Source organism: Vicugna pacos, chromosome 15 (assembly GCF_048564905.1).
Source record: "Vicugna pacos chromosome 15, VicPac4, whole genome shotgun sequence".
NCBI lineage: Eukaryota > Metazoa > Chordata > Mammalia > Artiodactyla > Camelidae > Vicugna > Vicugna pacos.
This window is the reverse complement of record NC_133001.1, coordinates 6,858,779-6,875,412: the sequence shown is the minus strand read 5'-3', so window position 1 is coordinate 6,875,412 and position 16,634 is coordinate 6,858,779. Positions and strand designations below refer to the sequence as shown.

At 48.7% G+C, this 16,634-nt stretch overlaps 1 protein-coding gene across 1 annotated transcript in view; it reads right to left on the bottom strand.

Moving 5' to 3' along the window:
- The window catches only part of SFXN5 (sideroflexin 5), a 110,600-nt gene that overhangs the window by 64,892 nt on the left and 29,074 nt on the right, over positions 1 to 16,634 (bottom strand). Inside the window, 3 exon segments of the mRNA XM_006201565.4 lie at positions 1,648 to 1,673; positions 3,134 to 3,188; positions 3,746 to 3,772. Coding sequence (XP_006201627.2) covers positions 1,648 to 1,673; positions 3,134 to 3,188; positions 3,746 to 3,772 — 108 coding nt within the window.

The window sequence follows — 16,634 nt, the reverse complement described above, 5'->3', positions numbered from 1 at the left end:
ACTCACGATTTTTAAAAAGTTGTGTCCTTGTTCTGTGTGCTAAGATGGCCTAGAAATAACGACACCCTAGTCACAATGAGCACACCTAGCTACCCAGATGGAGAGAGACAGAGAGAGGAGAGAGGTATTTCTAAATCTATTTTCCTCCAAAAGGAGCCAGGGCTCTTTGGAGAAATGGATAATTCCCAGATTGGGGCAGATAAACTACAAGATGAGTCTGGAATATCCATATATTGTGCTAGAAAGCACTGGAGTGCATACTCAAAGAATAAAAAAGACATGTCAAGTGGACAGAGAAACTTCTTTAAAGGGTTTCTATTGGTCAAATTTGGCACAATTTGTACATAAAAATGAATAATGACAAAAGTAAATTTTTATCCTCTGAATACAAAAAATACACAAGACCATGCTGATAGTTTTAAAAAACAATAAAGTGACAGGCAGAAGGGAAAACCCATTATAAATACCCTGTACCCAACCAGCTTTTCACTTAGTGGTTTTAACGTGTTTAACATCTATTAGTCTTGTCTGTTTCCAGTTTTAGGTTAATACGAAAAAAATTACTATCAACATTCACGTATAGATCTTTGTGTGGACATACGTATTCACTTCTCTTAAAGTAAATATCTAAATGTAGGATTGCTGGCTCACATTGTAGGTGTGTGTTTAACTTTATAAGAAAACGCAATACCATTTTACACATACACTTGCCCTGATCCCAGTCCCAATTCTGGAATCACACACTGCATTTAGTTATATATAGGCTTGTACAATCTAAAGGCTTGTACAATCATGTTCCAAGCAGACAATTTGTTATAAACTCCAAACTGGAAATAATCTAAATGTCCACCAACAGTAGGATGGATAAAGAATTTTCCATATAGTTATAACAATGGAATATTATGCAGCAGTGAAAAAGAACAAACTACTACTACATACAATGAGTCTCACCAAAAATTTTGAGAATAAGAAGCCAAGCCAAAAAAAAATTAAATTTATCTAAGTGATTCAATGTGTACAAAGTTCAACAACAGGCAAAATGAGAATAAAGTCGGGAAAGTGGCTCCCTGTGAGGGCAGTGACTGAGAGGGGTACATGAGAGGTTTCTAAGGTGCTGATAATGCCCTATATCTTCCTCTAAGTGATGTTTACTTAGATGATCTCCTTTGTGAAAACTTATCAAGCCGTACCTTTATGACAAATGCAACCTTTCTGTACCTTTGTTTTACTTCAGTATTAAAAAATTAAGAGCAAACATAATCCTGATTTTAAAACTGAACAGAAATAGAATTATTTAGTTTTCGGAAGGCACCCTTATTTTCTGACTTTCCAAGCTTTCTGAGAAAACTTCCTGTAACCAAACCAGCATGTCCTAATTAATGACAATACTCAGAACGGAAAATGTGCAGGAAGGAAGGCTCTTTCCGGCTCTCTTGGGTGTACATTGGCACACCTTCTAAGGAAACAAGTTTGACAATACACATCAAGAGAGATAAAGAAATATATGATATTTTCTCCAATAATTCCCCCCCTACCAGGAATTTATCCTGAATCAACAACTCAGTTAAATATTTATAAAAAGTGATGCAAAGTTATACATTAAAAAAAAAAGCTAAGAAAAGAAAATCCTTTGAAGGTTATACTTACAATTGGCACCCCAAAAGGAATGTAACCTGTGAGAGGGCAGAGAAGAGAGCCAGGTTTTATAATCCCACCTGACTCTGCCCCACTACCCCTCAACTGAGATACCAGAACGCTCCGGGCGCCGTCTCCCCACTGCTCATGGCCCCCAGACTACGGCAAGGCTCCCTCCGCCGCCCTCACTGCTGTAAGTGGGCCGCCTCCTGCCCCAGCCTCTACTCTATGGCAGTCAGCTGGTGACTGAACAGAGAACCAAGCTTGTATGAGTTACATCTAAAGCAAAGGTTGGCGTCCTGAGTGTGAATACTTGTACACACGAGCCATCACTCTCTGATCCGCACCCCTCTGGGGAGAGGTCCAAAGTTTGCCTGGAGAACTGCAGGCTAAGCCAGCCTTGCGGGGAGAGCCCGCTTTGGCCCCATGCAGGCGCTGGGGAGCACCTAGGGCCACGGCCACAAGATGCTCGGAGCCTCCGCTGTCTTGGAGTTCCTCATGGACGAAGCAAGGGGTCCCTGGGCGCTAACTGGCCGGTTTGCACAATGATGTCACGTGGGTGTCTATTCTCTCATCCCCCGGAGGCCAGGCTCTCTGAGGGTGGGGACCCCAACTAAACCTCCTGGACTGAGAACACCCACTGGTAGAGACCCCTTCTCCCACAGCCCGAGGGCTTCCCAAGGCAGCAGCCAGCAGCCCTCCCACCCGCTCTGTAACTCAGGGGTGGGGACACTCCGTGGCACTGAGAAATGGCATGGAGGAGGCAACAGCACACTGGTCTGGTGAGTCTGACCTCTGCTGTGTGACTCTGGGCAAGGCCTGCAGCCTCTCAGAACCGTAGGCAGGATAACCAGCCAGTGCAGGGCCAGTGCTTTCCAGGCCATTAAGCTCAGACATCCAGTGCCATGCCTCCAGTGACCGCAGGCAGGGACTTCCTGGGGGCAGGGATCTTATACCCACTGGCCCATCACCCCCCTGCGCACTGGCCTCCGCAGAACGGGAATCTGCCTCCCTGTGTGCGAGCTAGTACAAATGAGTGCCTCCATTCAGAAGGGCAGGTTAATAGCAAGATCAGAGATGAGGGAGTTAGTTTGGGGATTAACTGCCTGAAAGGGGCACAGGGAGCACGGCTTGGAAGGAAGGAGCGCGACAGGCACAGGTAAGAGAGGAGCGACCCGCGGAAGGCAGGGCTTGCCCCAGCAGGCCGCGGTGTCATCCCTAAGTGAGCAGGGTGTGACCTGGGGCAGGGCACCAGATTCACCCCTGGAGGACTCTACCTCAACTGCTCAGGCAGAAAAGGCAGAGGCAGGCACATTTAGAAAGTTCCACGCGTGATTCTGAGGCCCAGCCAGAGTCTGGTGCAGTTGAGCCAAAGTGACCGCGCAGGTGCGAGCGTGGCCGTGTGCCCTCCTCAGGCCAGCGCATCTGGACGCTCCTGGAGCTGCGACCATAGTAAGCGCCCCAGGCTGGGCAGAAGCAGAGGGTCCCCAGGGCTTACCTGACGTTCTAAAGGGTATGAAGATCTTCTCGTTGGTGTCCTGGTGTAGAATAGCCTGGCAAGAGGCGGGCACAGAGCACAGGGTGTCAGTCAGGGAGGGAGAAGGGACGAGGGGAGGAGGGAGGGGGAGGAGGGAGAGGAGAGCTGCCCCAGGAAGGCTCAGGTGACCGGTGGCTGTATCCTGCCTTGCCTTGGGGCTGGTCAATCGTTTCCCCCCATTCAGGACAAGAGAAAACCAAAACGTGGGCCACAAACAGAGCTTCTCCTGTCTAACGCTCAAAGCTGAACGCAGCACAGAGCGGACCGTGTCTACCTTGTGGGCCCACTGTCCCCCATGCAGGGCACAGAGTAGGCACTCACTGAGGATTCTGTGTAAGGATCTCACAAGGAAAGAGCTCAGGGGGCTCAGAGAAAGGCACGCTGACCTGAGCTGTTGACTTCAGAAACTCAGGCCCTGGTGCTGGGGAAGAAGAAGGGGTGAGGCAGCCCAGGGCAAATGCGGGGGGTGGGGGGCTGGGGGGGGAGAGGCTGAGCATGCAACAGCCGCGGGTCCCCGTGGCAGGGTCTCAGACAACAACAGAAGGGAAGGAACAGAATCTAAAATTAAATTACCTGCTTGATTTTCTGTGCACTCCAGAGCTGGAAGGAAAGGAGAGAGAGAAAAAGGAAAAGAAAATAACAAACAGTCTCCAAGCCACATTTTCTAACCATGGGATCTGGCTCCAAAGGGCTGAAGGGGCTCAGGCTGTCCTGGTTGCCCCAGGCCTGGCAGCTGCCCCGGGGGGTGTGGCATCAGGATAGGAAGCAGGTGATCCCGGAACAGCAGAGCTGGGGAACCTCACACAGATCATTTAAACCAGGGGTTCTCAACTCTGGTTGCACTGTAAAATTATTTAAAGAATTCTTCCAGCATTTTCCTAAAGCTCCCTCATTCATTCTATGGTACAGCCAGGTAAGGAGCCCTGATTTAAATGAAGATCCTTCAGTTGTCTCCCAGAATCCCTAGAGACGGCATAGCATACTTTTTTCAGAGCTAGACAGACTTTCTGGATTCCTAAATTTGCTACTTTTATCTTCTGAGCCTCAATTTCCCCATCTGTAAAATGGCTGTGCTCTAACATTGTTGAAGAGGTACATGAAAAGTGTCTGGAGCAGCCCCGGACACACAGTAGTTGCTTTACAAGTGCTAACTCTTGTAGATTTAGTATTCTTATTTTTGTCATTGTTATAAGAAGGTTGTATGCTTTCAAATGAGTGATGAGGTTTTCTCTTTCCAGCACAGCATGGGGACAGGCTGGAGAAACAGAACAATTTATCAATTCCCTCAAATGATAAAAACAAAAATACTGTATTTCTTTGACTCTAGGACATCGCTGATCCTAAGACACACTACAAGATAACTATGACATAGTGCAAGTCACCCAGCATTTAAAAGACTTGTGCATTTAAGAGATATTAAAATGTGATAAAGTAGCCTTTTTAGAATGAAGAAAAATTGGCAAGTAAAAATTTACATTGCGAGCAAACCACAGGCCAGTGCATTTTTAATGGAGCAAGAAGCGTATGAGGTAAGAGGGGAGATGTGGTCAGAATTGATGTCTAAAGTTTTACAGTAGAAGAGTTCTGCTTCATTTATAGGGCAGCGTTGTCATCTGGGATATAAATTACACTGCAGGATGCTACTGGGCAGCAATAATAGAGTTATAAAATTGATACGCAGATCTTCTTCAATTTACAATGGAGTTATGTCCCAATAAACCCATCAAAAGTTGAAATTACTGTTAAGTCAAAAATGTATTTAATACTTCTCACCTACCAAACATCAAGGCTTGGCCTAGCCTACCTTAAACGTGCTCAGAACACTTATACTCACCTACAGTTAGGCAAAATCATCTAACACAGAGGCTATTTTATAGGGAAGTACTGAATATCTCATTTAATTCATTGGATTCTTTACTGAAAGTGAAAAATAGAATGGTTGTTGGATACAGAATGGCTCTAAGTGTTTACCCCCGTAATCGTGGGGGCGGACCGGGAGCCGCGGCGCACTGCCCCGCCCAGGGTCACCAGAGAGCATCACACCCTGTGTCCTGGGCCACGAAAAGATCAAAAGTCACAATTCAAAACATGGTTTCCACTGAATGCATATCGTCTCGACACTCTCGTAAAGTCCACAAATTTTAAGTTGAACCGTTGTAAATCAAGAACCATCTTTATTAAAGTTTCTGATTTTACTCAGAGCAGAGTCCCTCAAGTCTAATTCATAGCCTAATTACTCTCACTTAAGATACATTTCAAACATATTTGATTAACTGTTACTGAAGATCCAGAAAAATTAGGAGCAGCAGATTAAAAAGAAAATGTAACTGGGGGACAGAGGGGACTAAAGAAAGAAAAAACAAGTATAGAATCACTGTTAACCCAGGAAGGTATGTGAGAGCGTAACAGCAAAGTGGCAAAAAAAAAATGGTAAAAGGTTGATCCTTCTTTGCTCAGAAAGGGCCTTCCTGAAGTGCATCCCCCCAGGTCACAGCACTGTCCCAGGTGTGCCCCCAGGCCCTGGGCACAGACTCCCGACACCCCACGCTCTCCACCGTAAAGCAGAATCTCCCGGGTCCGGATCCGGGTCCCCTCGCCCTGTGGAGTCACAGCCCAGCTCCCCAAAGCTGGGCCCTGCCCTGGAGTGCCGGCCCTCAGCATCTCCCACAGAGCTATGTGCACAGCAAATCTGAAACTATTTATTTTTTAAAAACTGAAGATCTCTTCCTATAATTTTTTTTAAAAAAAGAAAAAAAAATGTCCTCATGATTCTGCTGGAAACACTGATCTAAGACATTCAAGGACAGTGTAAAGAGCATGTGTTAGAACCAGGCAGCCTGCATCCCAGTTACTTACAGGATGTGTGGCCCTGGGCAAGTCGCTTTGCCTCAATGCCTCAGTTTCCCCATCAGTAAAATGGGTTGCGGTAAGGGTAAGGAGGGACTCTGTGCATGGTTCTCCCAGCAGCTGGAGTTTCCCTTTGGGCACACAGCTAAGCCTATACTTTCCAGCCTCCCCCAGAGTCAGGTGGGCTCGCATGACGAGGTGATAGTGAATGGACTGTGTGGGTAGAAGTAGGGTTCGCCACTTGCAGGCTTGGCCCCAAAGCCTCGCACAGAGGATCCAGTGGAGGAGAGTGAGGCCCTAGGAGATGGTAAAGCCATGAGGTGAAAGGAGCCTGGCCCCTGGACAACAAATGGCATGTGCCAAGTCCCTGAGTTGCACTGGACTCCGACACAAGTAAGAAACACATCTTACTGTATAAATTCCTGAAATCCAGGGATTGTTTGTTACAGCACTTGGCTTACCCTGACCAATACAGAGGTTCACTGAGATATGCATATCTAAAATACTTGGCCCGTAGATCATGCTCCCTAAATGCCTAATACAGAGAGGAAGCCATTCAAATGAGCAGTTTTGTTTTTTAAAGGACTTAATTATTTTTCAAAATAACTTGATCTCTGTCTTATTCTTACAACATGCCTATGAGGTGAGCAGACTACTTTCAGACAAGGCACCTCATCTCAGAGAGATGAAGTGACTCAGCCGTGGCTCCCGGGACCTGGTGGCAGGATGGAGATGGGCACCCAGACCTCCTTTGCTCCAGGTTCGTGTCCCCTTTACTCTCCAGGGGCCTTGGAACAGACTGATGTCTGGTCTGACCAGGGTGATGGCCAGGTCTGAGGCACAAGAAGTGGAGGAGGATTGGCTGACATCATCTGAGGTCCCGGGACTTCCCTTTGCAGCTGAGCAGCAGATGCTTCTCCCCAGCACCCATTCCTCCCCTCCTGCCCAAGTCCAGCCAAGCAGCACTTGTAATCCAAGGCCACACCTGTGTCCCTCAGGGTCAAGGACTGCCTCCTCCGCCCCAACCCAGGGAGCGGTGATGGGAGACTCAGGCAGGCACGGGCCCAGCAACAAAGCAGAAGTTCAGCAGGGGTGTCAGCAGGCAAGGCCAGGAGCCCAGAGCTCACAGATGTGTTCCCTACCGGTGATGACACCCCCATAAGCAGCCCAGGCAGGCTAGTGCCACAGATAAGAGGCAATGGTCCCATTAACCATGTGAGTCTCACGCTCAGAAAGCTGTTTCCGTAGGAGAGATGAGAAAAGCAAAGCTCAGAGCCATGCCCACAGTCTTGGAGGTGGAGCCAGAACTACAGCTCATGACTTGTGACTCAGATTCATTCATTCATTCATTCATTCATCCTCATTCATTCATTCACATTTAGTGAACAAGTGCTATGCGTCAGACACCCTTCTGAGGACTTGGTACATATTAACTTATTGAATCTCAACAACCCTATGAAGCAGGGACTAGTATGTCCCCCACTTTATAGATGTGAAAACTGAGGCACTGAGAGGTTAAGTGATCTGCCCAAAGTCCCACAGCAGCACTGGGACTTGAACTCAAACAATCTGGTTCCAGAATTCCCACTCTTAACCACCCAGTGCACCCATCTCTAAATGCCAGCACACCAGTGGACACTGTCCTGTCCCTTTAGGCACCTAGTCTATTCTGGAGATCTTTTCACATCAGTGCACAGAGAGCAGCCTCATTCTTCCTAACAGAAAAGTTGAATGGATATATTGTAAACTGCACCCTGTTAGTGGACTTTTAAGCTATTTCTCTTCATTTTCTTATTGAGGTAAAATATGTAATACATAACAAAAATTTACCATTTAACCATTTTTAAGTGGCAGTTCAGTGGCATTAAGTACATTCACATTGTCGTACTGCTATCACGACCATCCATCTCCGGAACTTTTTCAGTTCTCCCAACCGAAACTCTGTACCAAGTAAGTACTAACTCCCCAATCCTCCTTCCCTCAGCTCATGGCGACCACCATTCTATTTTCCATCTCTGTGAGTCTGATCACTCTAGATATTCATATAAGCAGAAGCATACAATATTTGTCCTTGTGACTGCCCCATCGTTTGCTATTGCAGTACTCTAGTGAGTGTCCTGGAGTTATCATTATTATATCATCTAGATTTAAAGAAAAAGAATAAATGCCTGCAAATATCTCTGGCAGGATACAGAAGAAACTCACGGTTACTCTAGGGAGAGGAAGTGGGCAAATGGGAGGCAGGGAAAGGAAAACTTGTTTTTCATTCTATACTTTTTTGGCACCTTTGGAATTCTGTAGATTGTTGATGTGTTACCTACTGAAAAATAACGGTTAAAAATTTAAGAGTAACCACTAGAAAAGTAGAAATAGGATGCACAACTTACAAGCCCTTTACTGACATATGGCACAGACTGTTAACTGTCACACAAAATTTATGTGCCTTTCTTCCATAATAATAGAAAGGTAGCCGGCAGGTAGCTGACCTGCTGCATTACATTTCCCAGCCTCCTTTGTGAGGCAGGTGGCTGACCTGCTACATTACATTTCCCAGCCTCCTTTGCGGTTAGGCTTATCCATGTGACTGAGTCAGTGGCATCTAAGGGGAAGTGAGATGTGCCTTTCCCTGGCTAGCACCTCCACCCCATGCTTTCTGTCACCTGCCTGTGAATCAGAGCAAGGATGTGGCTGCAGCCCAGTCTGGGCCACACAGAGAGGAGGACCCAAGGAGATAGAGGAGAAACATGACAGAAGGAGCCTGCGTTCCTGAATGATCCCATGGAGCAGAGCCACCTGCCTACCTGGAACGTGACCTGTTACATGGGAGAGAGATAAACTTCCATCTTATTTGAGCTGGTGCATTTTGAGATCTTCTCATTACAGCAGTTAGCATAACCCTCACTAAGGTCACTCATCTGGGGTTTTGGGAGCCTGTCTCCCATGGTAGAAGGGAAGCCTCCCCAGAGGAGAGAGGAAAGATTCAGCTGAGGCTCCTCTCCCGGCATCTGGCAATGCTCCCACCTCAGAAGGTTTGGGGTGAGGTGGGAGGGACAGCTCCATTTTAAACTAAACTTCTAGTCATGACCTTATGATATCTGGACTCATCCCATCTCCAGGTTGCAGCAACAACTGTCAGGGTCACAGATGTGGGGCCTGGCTCAGCCACTAACCCTCATGGTCTTCCTGTGTAAGTCACCTCACTCCTTAACCTTAACTGTTTTTAAATTAATTGTACAGGAGGTGGAAGCAAGTCTCTACCGGGCCCCTTCCTGTCTGATGATGCCAGGCCCAGCTTACAGAGAGAGCAGGACAAGGACTCAGGTCTGACCCCCTGGGTCTGGGCTTTTCCTAGGACCTGCTGGACCCATGGGTCAGACATCCGATGCAGAAATGGCAGCAGGTGCCACCTACAAGCCAAGAGCTGGCTGCTAGCTTGAAGTTTAACAAGCCAGCCCTGCAAACAGGTTACAAGCAAGGACCATCCCGGAATATAAAACATTTGACAGGAGGCTGAAAGAGACGCAGTGGACAGTCCAACCACACGGAGAATCTAGGACAGGGAGCCCCCCATGTCTTCTTGTCACCCCCCTGAAGCAGCTCCACTTTAAACTACAGTTCCCCGGTGTGACCTGATCTCCTCTGGGCTCAGCCCATCTCCTTCTGTGCCTCTGGCTGAACATTAATCCCCAATCCCTTGGAACTTCCTGGCTGCAGCAACAAACCAGTGTGGATGTGAGATTTTGGACCTTTCTTGAGTTCTCAACTTGGAGAATGAGGACATAGAGGGTGTGGGACACAGTCTGGGTGAGAGGCTGCTACAACAATGCAGAAGTTTGCTGATTTCAGAAATGGCCTAAGTCTCAGCTGAGCTGCCATCTGAACCTATTAGAATCCCAGTGTAGAGGCCAAGGGAGGGCAGAGGGCGGGCCCCAAACAAGCTCCAGGAGAAGCCCAGCAGGCATACCTCCAGGGCCGGGACCCAGATAGAGGAGTCACTGCCCAGGCCCTGTCCACACTCTGGTTTGTTTCCCTTCCCCTCTGCCTCCATCCAGGCTGCTTCTCCAAACCTCTGAAGGCAGCAAAGACAGAGCCTATTCAAAACAACCTCCAGAAGGTAATTAAATAGAGCCTGAAGGGGACCCTTCTGTAAAGCAGAGGATGTCTCCATAAAACAACAACAAAAAAATCTTAATTTATCATTTGGGCCAATCCCATTGTTCCTCACTATTAATTTTGTTGCCATGGTTACTCCCAGGTAATGTGTACATATGCAAATCTATGTGGGGTAAAGGTATCCATACCCCCAAATTCTACTGCTCCATTAAAGGAGAGAGAACTTGCGCCCTGTTCTGCCGCACAGCGCAGGGCGGCAGTCACTACTTCCGGGTACAGGCAGCTTCTCTCTGCTAAGAGGCTGGACCCTGGCGTCAAATCCTTTTCTAGGAATTGGAATTCCAGATCTCCCACTTGTTGCCCATGTGATCTGAGGCAATTTACATAACCTTTTTGCACCTCCACTTCCTCACTTGTAATGTGGGAATATGAATGCTTACTTTCAAGGCTACTGTGATGATTAAAGAAAATTCATTTATTCAACAGATATTTATTGAGCACCTATTAGGTGCTGGGCACTGCTCTAGGCACTAAGAACATATCAGAACATAAAAAAAAGAGGCTCCAAATCTCTGCTTTTGTAGAGCTTACCTACTGGTGGGGACAAATTTATTGCTTATTGCAGTAAAAATAATACGTAAGTAAATGTTCCGATATGTTAGAAGGATGAGTGCTTCAGGAAACATGGGAAAATTGAACAGGGTAAGAATAGGGAGTATGTGCTGGCAGCAAGGATGGATTTAAAAAAAATTATTTAATGGAGTCCTCGCAAAAGGAGGGATGAAGGATGTGGAACATTCAGGGGACACAGGAACATGATGACATGACCAGGGCCACAGCTCCTGTCATGGGGGAGAGGGGTGAAAGGCCAGGGCTGGAGCTAGGGTGCACGAGGGAATGGGGAGACACTGTGGCCACAACCTCCCACCTCCAGGAAGAACCTCTAGTCTCTGAATCCCCCCATTTTCAATGACTCCCTAAAACTCCATCTGTTGTCCTGCCTCTGGCCCTAGTGTCTCCTTCCCTTGCTCTCTTTGAGTTTTCTTGCCCCTGGCAGATTCTCAGGTAGGATGTTTAGGGCCTGACAGTAGTAAGGTGGTCAGGGTAGTCTTCATTGAGGTGACATTGGAGGAAATATTTGAAAGAGGGAGTAAGCCATGCAGAGACCTGGTGGGAGATTGTTCTGGCTGTGAGAACAGCCAGTGCAAAGGCCCTGAGGCAGAAGTAAGCCTCCTCAGCATGTTTGAGGGACAGTAAGAAGGCCAGTACGACTGAAGTGGACTGAATAAGGGAAAGAGCAACAGGAGACAAGGTCAGAGAGGGATGGGGGCTTTGCAGGTTGTGCTAAGGACGGTGGCTTTTACTCTGAGTTTCTACTAGAGCAGTGGCTCTTAACAGGGGGGCAATTTTTCACCCAGGGGACATCTGGAAATGTCTGGTTGTCATGACTTTGGAGGGGGTGCCATTGGCACCCAATGGATAGAAGCCAGGGATACTGCTAAACATCTTACAGTGCACAGGACAGTCCTCACAACAAAGAATTATCCAGCCCCAAATGCCAATCGTGCAGAGGCTGAGAAACCCTGGAGCAGAGGGACAAACCATGTAGTGTGTGTTTTCACAAATCATTCTGAGTGCTGTGTCGGGAATAGGCAGAGGAGGCCACCGCAGTCCCCAGCCCAGAGGTCCATCTACAGCACCCGGCACAACGCCTAGCACGCCACACAGGTGCTTCAACTAATACTGATCTCTTGCCTGTTCTGTGCTAATGGTCAGGGCCAATCTGGGGCTGGCCCGGAAGGGCAGGGTGCTGATCAGGATCCCAGAAGTCTGCAGCTAGGGGTCAGGGTAAGGGGGGAATGTCTGCTTCTGACAAACCTGCCGACACCCAGAGAAGATTCAGGGTGCAAGCATTTTTGACTCTCTGATATTTTCTCTGCTGTTTGCAGCAAAGCCCAAACACAGCTGACCCATTTGCCCTCTGCCAGAGGAGGAGTCGGCCAGGACCTCTCACAACCCAGCTGCCCTTTCTCCGTGGTGGGTTGCAGGCAGACTCCATCCCGCATGGGGCCTCTGAGCAAGTAATATGTATGCTGGGTGCTAAGCAGGCACTTAATAAGGTGGGCTGGCTCCCAGCCCCTGAGGAATGTGGGACGATGGCTCAGAACCACCGCTCAGAAGCCTACAGTGGCTCCCAGACGCCTGCCCCCTTGCTCCTGACCACTCCAATTGGTCCCAAACTGCTTTACTTAATAGCCCTTCCCCCTGCCCTACCTCCCCACCATGGACCTGGTGCGTGGGCAGAAAGATCCAGCACATTCCTGCTCTCCTGCTCCAGCTCGAGTCGCTTCCTCTTGCCCCACACAGCACATCCAGCATCTGTACCTGGATTTCCAAAACTTTCACAAGCTGGCCTGTAACTGCCCAGCTTCCTCTCCAACTTTCTCTTCTAATCTCTTCTTCTCCCCGCTTCTCTCCCTTTCTCTTTCTTCATTCCACTCTGCTTCTTGGCTTTTGTCTGTGTCCCTCCCAATGACTGGGGTATCTCTCTACATTCTCCATCCATCCCCTCTGTGTCCCCTCCACAAAGCCTTTCCTCAGCACCTGCGTTCTCATAATGGTCTGAGGACCACTGAACGCCTGCCTACCTTACTCTGCACACCTAGCCTCCAGCCGCCGCCGGCTGATGCACAGGAGCGGCCGTGCGAGGGCAGGGCCAGGCCTCTGCTTCTCCCCCGGCCCGGTGCCCACCTGCCAGCGCCTGTCCCGCACCGGTCGCCCCGCAGATGCCCATGGCCTGCCCAGGCAGCGTTAACAGGGGCTGCGAGACCTGCCCCCTGCCGAGCTCCTCTGGCGGCACCCCTACCCCACCCATTCACTCTGCGCCGTGTTTGCACATACATTCCACTCCCCAGAGTATCACCTTCTTCTCCAAATCCACCTCCAGATAATGGGTGAAAGATGGGCCTGGTCTCTTAGAGCCCCAGCGTCGGGTCCCTGTCCCACCACGTACAGGTTATGTGACCTGAGGTAAGTAATGTAATCTCTCTGAGCCTCAGTTTTCTTGCCTGTAAAATCAGGTTAAGACAGGCATCTACCAAACAGGGTTTCTGTGAAGATTAATTGAAGCAATAGTGTAAAGTGCCAGTACTCAGCGCAGTGCCTGGGTCTCGGTGAGCACCCTGTGAGCGGTGGCTCATTCCCATGGGGGGGTCTTCCATGTTGAGCCCACCCATCTCTATCCCCGCCAAACCATTCCAGCAAAGCCCTGGCAGACAAAACACACACAGCACAGCAAATATCCGGAAACTTAGCTGCCTGTCCTTATGTTTTGTTCTCATCTACGGCTTTGTTGTTTAACCGACAGCTACAGTCTTAGTAGGGTTCCCAGCACATCAAATATCTACCTGTCAAGCCCAAAGGATAAATTATACTTATTTTTATTTTATTCTCAGAACTGATTTTTTCATTGGTATAGCAACCGTTCAACAAGTTAACAGTCTCCAGAGGAGATACCAGCCACCCACCAACCAAGGCCATCAGGTGTGAATAACCTATCAGTCCACTTGCGGGAACCCCCTGGCAGGATGTCGTAACTGGAGGGCAGATTAGATAACAAATAAGCATACAGGATACCCGGTGGTGGCCAGTGGTACCCGTGACATCGAGAAGGCCCATGGGTATCAAGGCACAGCCACAGGCTTCTGACCCACTGCAAAAGGACATCACAGCAGGCACAGAATCCAAGAGCAGACAAAGCCACTGTCTATTCTGAGGTCAAGAGCCACCCTGGGCCTTTTCAGACAGCACGGTCATGACCCTTGAGCAGGGCCAGCCTGAACCAGGAACGGGGACTTCATTAATTCCAGATCGCTGAAGCTGAACCCTGAGCTGGTGTGTCATCATCCATCCCCTCTTCCTGTGTCTGTGAAGGCCAGAGCAGGGCATGGCTCTGCAGATGAGGCCCCAGGAGGGAAGCGCTGTGAAAGCTGCAGCACAGCCCAAGCCTGATGCTTTGTGAAGCCAGGAGGGCAGGGGGAGGGAGGCAGAGGGAGAATCTGCTTGTCAGGGGAGCCGCAGGCTCACACCTAGAGCACAGTGCTACCCAGCCTCCAGATGGACACTGCAGGCATCACCAACAGGAGCCAGAACTAGGAAGTACAGCTAGTGCCAGGGTCCGTCCCCCAGCCTCCCCCCTCCCCCCAACCTCCCCTCCTCCCTCCCCAATCGCCCCTCCTCCAGCCCCCTAGAGGCACATGGGGGCGTTCAGGAAAGAAAACAAAGGAGGCCCAGAAAACAAGACAGGCAGCTTTAAACTACTGAAGGGAGCAAGGAGGGGAAACATGGCCTCATTCCCCAAACTCTGGAAGCTGGAAGGAGTCCCAAGAGGCCAAGATGGGCTAGAGGGGAGCTTGGGCAGGAAGCAGACACAGGGTCAGGAAGGGCTCAGAGGCTGGACCTCCCCTGACAAGTCCATGAGGACCTGCCGCAGTCTGAGGACTATTTCGGCCTAGAAATGGGCATGTCAGGTCACGTCACCCAGGCTCCTCGGTGTCCACAGCCAGCGAGCAGCACCGCGTGCAGGAACGAGGAGCTCCCAGCCTGCCCTCGCTGCTGACAGCTGCCCCCAATTCAGCAGGCGACACAGACGCCTGGAGATGGACCCTGTCTAACCAGGCACTGCAGCACCTCAGTCACTCCTAGTGACCCGCACAAGGACATCAGCCAAGGGGCTGCCTCTGCCTGCACCTCTGCCCTCCTTCCAGATCCGGGCTGCAGCCCAGCTCACCGGCTCGCCCCCTCCTCTGAGGGTCCCTGTTTTCTCTGTGTTCAGGATGTGCTTCTTCACCTGGACAACTCATACTCAGTGCCTCCTCCTCACCAGCCCCTGCTCATCCCTCAAATCTCAGGCACCCCTAGTCTGGGTAGGTTACTCCTTCCTCTGCTTTCCCACAGCATCAGATATTTTTCCGGCATTACCTAGATTCTGGGGAGTCCACGAGGCTGGACCCTCCTCTGGCTTCTCCCCTGCTGTCTCCCCTAGGCCTTGGCACCAACACTGGCCTGAAGGTACCCCATACATATACAGTGAAATGAAATGGATTGGGGAGGGCTGATGGCTAAGCCACCTGCCCCAAGGAACACTCAGCCAGGCACCAGTGTGTCATGCTGGCAGGACAGGGCCTCAGCTTGGGCTTTGTGCCTAAAGGTGTCAGAAGAAGGCAGGGCCAGTGCCTCACAAAGTTACCAACAGAACAGAAGAGGAGACAACAGCAGAGGAGGAACAGCAACCTGTTCTGGATGGAAAACGAGTAGAGTTTTAATAAGGGATCCAGCAGAAAGGAGGAAACCATCCTTAAATGCCTGCAGAAGGCACACTTTAGAAGCCAGGACATCACCCCCAGGACATCAGCAAAGTTAAGGACTTGGAGGAACCAGGCATTCCAGGGAAAAAAAGGGTTAATTAACTGTAGGGCTTAACACAGAGAGTTGGTTGAAAATCTGTACTCAAAGCAGTGGAACCCTCAGGTCTACCCTGCACAGCAAGGTGACTCTTACTGCCCTCACCTGTATCCCCCAGACACTGGAGGTTTTTCGACCTTCTGGACAAACTGAATCCAAGTGACTCCAGATTTGGAAACACTAACACACTGGAGAGCAGGAGCTGGTGAGGCTAAAAGAAGGGAAATTAATGAAAGTCTGCAAAGTGAATTCTGGGACTCCAAACTCCTTTCCCTACTTGGCTTCCAGAATGCAGGCAGATGAGATAATACTGTATTTATAAAACAGGAAGAGGATCCTACTAAAAAGAATAAAGAAAAGATACAATCAAACAGCCCTCAGAAATTAAAATTGCACTAGCCGAAGTTAAAAATTCAATAGAAGTGTTAAAAATAAACCCAAGGAAATTTCCTGCAAAGCTAAACAGGGGGACAAAGAGATGGAATAGAAGAAAAAAAACAAAAAGATAAAATCTGAGTGTTAATCTAAGATAATAATACTTTACTAATAGGAGTTTCAGAATGAGAAGAATTTATCAAAGAAACAATAGAAGAAAAATTGCCAGAACTGAGAGACATGAGTCTTCAAATTGCAAGAGGTCACCAGGAACCCAAAGTAATGAATTTTAAAAGAGATAGCATTGTGGAATTTCAGAAATAAACCATATAGATAAAGAGAAAACCCTAAACACTCCTAAAGAGAGAAAACAAGTCGCTCACAAAGAATCATGAATGAAATAGCATTGGATTTTTCAACAGCCATACTGGAATCCAGAAGAGCAATACCTTCAAAATTCTGAAGGAAAATGATTATCAATCTAGAATTTTCTCCTCAGCCAAACTATCACTTAAAGCTGAGTGCAGAATTACAATTACAAATTAACTTTTTTTCCAGATATAAAAGGACTCAAGTTTTTCTTCCCATTTACCGTTTTTTTTTTTTTCAGGAAGCTCGTAGGAGAGGTGTTCCACCAATATGAAGGGGTACACCAAGAGGAAGG